Here is a 6,000-nt window from a genome sequence, read left to right on the forward strand (position 1 = left end):
TTCTTGAGTCATTGCAGCTGTTTTGCCCCTATTAAAGCTGCTCACCTCCTCTCTTCTGTAAAAGAAGGACAGGTCACCTCTAGTTTCAAGCTTCACTGAGGAAGGGCCTGTGGGAATTAAATGAATTATTAAATCACTGAATTTTCTTGTTGGGAGGTAAAATAGTCAGACAAGCGGCGCAGGGCTCTGAGTAAATCTATTTTGGTCGTCAATGTTATTTGGTTGCTGGTCCCCAGCTACATGCAGTGCAGGCCAAACAGCACAGGGCTGTCTTGTGTTACTCTATTAGACTGAAATGATGGGCACCTCGGTGCACAGTGTGACCACGTAGAGACTGAACCTTCAGAATGCACTGTCTGCTCTTCAGTCGCTCACTGTCTTTGTAAGATTCCCCAAATTCCAGACCCCTTATTGATTTCCCCTGATCTAAAGAGCAGGAGGTTTCTCTTGTCCTTTTCCTAACTCCCTCCATCACACCACAACATTCTTGTTTTCAACAACCAGTTAATGCTTCGACTACAAAAGCAAAATACTGTAAATGCAGGAACTCTGAGATAAATCAGAAAATGGCGAGAAAATTCGGCACATCTGTCAGCATCTGTGCAGTGAGAGAGAGAGAGAGAAACTGTGGGGGTTTTGAGGGACTGTGTCAGGTGGGGTGCAGCTGGGAGTCATATCAGGTCTCCTGCTGTGTCGTCCTGGTCTCAGTGCAGTTTCTTAGCAGTGACCAGGTTGGTCAAGGTAAGAATGAGCTATGCTGCTGTGGAGCAGTTTGCACAATTGATCCCCTAATTGTTGTTACGCGAGAAAGCTGGCATTTTGCCAGCAACAGAGTGCCCCCCCCAGCAGCGTAGGGAGACTGCCAGCTGCATGGAGGCTAACTCCCTGAGGCAGGTGGGGTTTGGGGTAAGGGGGGAGGCAGTGTGGGAGGTGTCATGTTATGTTTCATTGTCAGTGTTCAGAACACTCTATAAAGGTATATCTGCAATATTCAGAGATAGTAAGAACTGCCGATGCTGGAGTCTGAGATAACAGTGTGGGGCTGGAGGAACGCAACAGGCCAGGCAGCAACAGAGGAGCAGGAAAGCTGACGTTTTGGGTCAGGACCCTTCTTCAGAAAATTTTCTAAAGAAGGGTCCCGACCCGAAAAGTCAGTTTTCCTGGTCCTCTGTTGCTGCCTGGCCTGCTGTGTTCCTCCAGGTTCACACTGTGTTATGTCTGCAATATTATTAACTTAGGTTAGTGTTAAGGTTAATATCATAGCTCAAATCCTGAGGGCATATGAGTCTCAAATTTCATCTTAACAGGGGCCTCTTGAAGCATGGTATATTGGTTAAAGAATGATACTGTTTGTAAATAACAGGTTAATATTAGCTGACACTGAAGTGCCTCTCACTGTAAAGCATGCATATCTGAGGGGCTGACACAAATATTTGTTGAATCTTTCAATGCCACATTACCTGTGTCTAGATATTATGTTGCAGGACTTAGCATAAGCATTGCCACATCATAAAATACCCGGCTGGAGGTAAAGCTGGCAACATGGTGGCTGTTCAGTGGAGACCATTAATGACAGAGGATTCATGCCAAAGAGAGGGAGCCGCAATTGTGAAAGGCAGCCCCAACATCCAGCAATCCCCAAAAACCAGTAGGGCCCTTTGCCTTCTGTCACCCTGAAGTTACTATTTCTGAATACCTGCGTGAAACCACCTCCAGTTTGAGGATCTGTCGAGGTACTGGGCAGCCTCAGCAGCACCCAGCTCCTACAATATCATTGCTGAGGTTTCTGATTGGATTGGCAGCAGGAGGACCCCTTGTCCTGCTTGAATCAGATGGTGCACCCACAGGGGACCAATTAGGAAGCAAAACCATCAAAGCCAATACCACTTCCATTACATTTTGAATAGTTTCCATGTTCCAATATTTTCGATTGTTATTTTGAAAAATTCCTTCCCTTCACCCTTCAGGGACGTTCTTGCCCCGCCATCTCCTTCCTTGTCTATATTCGCTTTATCCCTCCCGCCACATTATCCATGTGACTTCCAACATGTCAGCAGCTCCACATGAAGCTCAATCCTGGCCTTAACATCAGAGAGATAGAGAGGGGGGGAAGGATGGGAACACCAGAGGCAATTCCTCACAAGACATGCACTTACTTCCAACAGAATTGTCGATAGCCTCCCGAGCTTTCTGAATTCCCAGGCGGAAATTCCGGTCATCTGGACGGAGTTTATGTCCTCGATGATAGAACATTAATGCAAGTTCAAATTCACCCTTAGCATAAAGGCTTTCAGCCTTTCGATAAAGGCCCTGAGAAAGCAACAAAATACAAGAATAACTCCCTTTGTAGTTTTAAAACTTGCACATTGATTTCCAGAAAAATTGCAAAACTTTGCAGGGCACTTGTTATTATCACAGGATTAATCCATAAAGAATTACAAGCTTTTAATTTCTGTTGCCAGTATCCAGCACAATGCACCAATATCATGCATTGCCAGGACTATGCCAGGTCTCACTCCACTACATGCTCCCCCTCCACCTACCGAAACACCCTTTTCACCAAAGAGATCCCAAATTCAAGGACACCTCCATTACAATGTCCCAAGACTGAGAGTACATCCCTATAAGTACTTGAGCCATTCCAGATATGTTACTTGGTCTGGTTTGTCGATGCTGATTTAAGTTTGCACAGCGGAGATGATGGGTTCACTGTCTTGGATCCATAAACTAAGGTGGGAAAACCAGCCGAGTTCCTCTTCCAATCACTCTCCATTATGAAAAAGTGCAAACTTACAGAATCACAGAATTGTTACATTGCAGAAAGAGGCCATTTAGCACGCGCCTCCCTCTTCACATTGTCTGTGCATGTTCTTCCTACCAAAATGCGTCACATCACACTTCTCAGGAAAAGCAAGGGTGTTAATACAGCATCTGGGGAACTCCAATACAAATCTTCGTCCAGCATGCAAATCATCCATTGATCACTCCTCTCTATTCCCTATTACTCAGCCAGTTTTGTATCCAGGATCATTTTGTATCTACTGACCCTTTTATTCCATGAGCTCTAACTTTTCTCACACGTCTGTTGTGTGCCATTGTATCAAATGCCTTTTGAAAGTCCAAATACATCATGTCAATGGCATTACCCTGACTGACTCCTTCAAAAACTCCAGCAAGTTCATGAAACACAACTTTGCCTTTCGAAGTCCATGCTGGCTCTTCATAAACAACCCATCATTTCCCATGTGACTGATACTTCTAACCCAAATAATTGTTTTGCATTTCTTCGTCATAAAAGCTAAACTAACTGGTCTGTAATTGGTGGGATTACCCTTATGGTTTTTGATCAAGGACATAATATCTACAATTCTCCAGCCTTCTCGCACCTGCCTGATCCTAGGGAAGACTGAAAGATTATGACTAACGCCCTGCAGCTTCCACTTTCGCGCTCTTCAAAATCCTCAGATGCATCTTTTAGCACATGGACTAGAGTGGATGAAGAAAGCAACTCACCACCACCTTCTCAAGGGCAACTAGGGATGGGCAATAAATGCTGGCCCCACCAGTAATGCCCATGTCCCACAGTGGATAAAAAAATTCTGGGCCCAGTGCCTTGTCAACATTAGGTCCATCAAAGACTTCTTCCTTAACAACCTTGGAAACTTCTAGTGACAGAATTTCCTCCCCCACCCCATGCCCAGGTATTATCTACCTCCTTGGTAAAACCAAATGCAAAATATTCATTTAATGCCTTTTTGGGTTTCTAATCGAACCTATTCTTTTCATTATTGATATGTCCATTGAATACTTCGGCATTGACCATCAATCTCTTCTCATAATCCCTCTTCATTTATCTAATTTGTACTTCCGTCATTCCCCCCACCCCCAAGCTTTCTGTATTCCTCTCGATTGTATTTTCTACCTGTCTCCCATGATGAGGATACATTCCTTCATTATTTAAATCTCTATCTCCTTTGTCATCCAGGGAGCTCTGGATTTGTTTGTTCTCCATTTCTCTTTTGTGGGAATATACCTTGTCTCAAACCAGTCCCTTTCTGAAGGCATCCCATTGTTCAGCTAAAGTTTATCCTGTCGACCTTTTCTTCCAGTTTATCTGATCCATTTCTGTTCCTGCTCCATCGAATCATTCTCGAAGACAAAAAAAAAAATTGCAGGACCATGGGAAATGTGGTGGGGCGGGCTGCAGGAAAGTGGTGGGTGGGTGGACTATCTTAATTACTCTTGCAGAGAGCTGGCATAGATATGGTGGGCCAAATAGCCTCCTCTCATGCTACTCTGTGATTCTAAGATTCTATAAAGACAAAAAAAATTGGTTCACTGCCAAAAGAGGAGAAACATCAAAGGGAAGGAATCCACTAAATAATTGTTATATCAAGATCACCTTATAGAACTCTTTATTGCCCAACTGGGAGGCCTCTGCATCCTTCAAAGCAAGAGTGGTGTTTCCCATTGCCAGGTAGCATCGGGACCGGGCAACCAGACAGTTCCTGTTCTTTGGTTCTTGTTGAAGAGCCTGCAACAGAATAAAAACCAAAAGAACTGAAGATGCTGCAAATCTGAAACAAAAACAGAAATTGCTTGAAAAACTCAGCAGGCCTGGCAGATCTTGTCGAGAGAAATCAGCATTAACATTTCAGGTCGAGAGACCCTTCCTCAAAGCTGGGAACAACAGAATTACAGTAAACTGCAATATTCACATGAATAAAGCATTCTTCAAAATTTTTCCTTATGCATTTGTTAAGATCAGATGTAATCCTGAAAGAAACATACTCCACAACCACTACATAATACCGAAATATTCCAGGGCATTTAGAGTACAGTTCCTCCACATTGACCCCATCAAACACTCCCATGACAGGGGCATAAGAACATAACAAATAGGAGCAGGAGTAGCCAATTTGGCCCATTGAGCCTACTCCACCATTCAATAAGATCATGGGTGATCTTTTTGTGGACTGAGTTCCACTTACCCAGCTGCTCACCATGACCCTTAATTCCTCTACTGTTCAAAAATCTATCTATCTTTCCCTTAAGAATATTAAACAAGGTAGCCTCAACTGCTTCCCTGGGCAGGGAATTCCAGAGATTCACACGCCTTTAGGTGAAGAAGTTCCTCCTCAACTCAGTCCTAAATCTGCTCCCCATTATTTTGAGGCTATGCCTCCTAGTTCTAGCTTCACGCACCAGTGGAAACAACCTCCTTGCTTCTATCTTATCTCTTCCCTTCAGAATTTTATATGTTTCTACAAGATCCCCGCTCCTCATTCTTCTAAATTCCAATGAGTAAAGTCCCAGTCTACTCAATCTGTCCTCATAAGCCAACCCTCTCAATTTCGGAATAACCTATTGAACTTTCTCTGCTCTCCTTCCAGTACCAGTGCATCCTTTCGCAAGTAAGGAGACAAAAACAGTACACAGTACTCCTGGTATGGCCTCATCAGACCCTACACAGCTGCAGCATAACCTTCTAATTTTTAAAGTCCGTCCCTCCATCAGTGAAGGATATTATTCCATTTGCCTTCTTCATAACCTGCTGCATCTGCAAACCAACTTTTCGTGATTCATGCACAAGGACACCTGGGTCCCTCTGCATGGCAGCATGCTGCAGTTTTTCACCATTTACATAATAGTCCATTTTGCTGTTATTCCTACCAAAATGGATGACCTCACATTTACCAACATTGTACTCCATCTGCCAGACCCTTGCCCACTCACTTAACCTATCTATCCTTTTGCAGACTTTCAGTGCCCTCTGCACAATTTGCTGTACCATTTATCTTAGTGTCATCTGTGAACTTTGACATTCTACACTTGGTTCCCAATTCTAAACCAACCATTTACAGCAAGGGGTTAGATACAAAGTAAAACTTCTTCCACACTGTCCCCATCAAACACTCCGAGGACAGGGACTGCACAGGGTTAGATACAGAGTAAAGCTCCCTCTACACTGTCCCCATCAAACACTCCGAGGACAGGGAC

General features: G+C 43.9%; 1 protein-coding gene across 6 annotated transcripts in view; it reads right to left on the reverse strand.

Moving 5' to 3' along the window:
* Positions 1–6,000, reverse strand: part of odad4 (outer dynein arm docking complex subunit 4) — a 106,064-nt gene that overhangs the window by 99,131 nt on the left and 933 nt on the right. For 5 of the 6 annotated variants that reach the window (XM_048614575.1, XM_048614573.1, XM_048614576.1 and 2 more), the window contains exons 2-4: positions 4,403–4,534; positions 2,157–2,310; positions 46–107 (exon numbers count right to left, since the gene is read on the reverse strand). In XM_048614575.1, the coding sequence (XP_048470532.1) occupies positions 46–107; positions 2,157–2,310; positions 4,403–4,534 (348 nt within the window). Of the gene's footprint in view, positions 1–45; positions 108–2,156; positions 2,311–4,402; positions 4,535–6,000 lie in introns of those variants that run through there. The other variant, XM_048614574.1, reaches the window with a different exon arrangement.

This window comes from Rhincodon typus, chromosome 30 (genome assembly GCF_021869965.1).
Source record: "Rhincodon typus isolate 14 chromosome 30, sRhiTyp1.1, whole genome shotgun sequence".
NCBI classification, from domain to species: Eukaryota; Metazoa; Chordata; class Chondrichthyes; order Orectolobiformes; family Rhincodontidae; genus Rhincodon; species Rhincodon typus.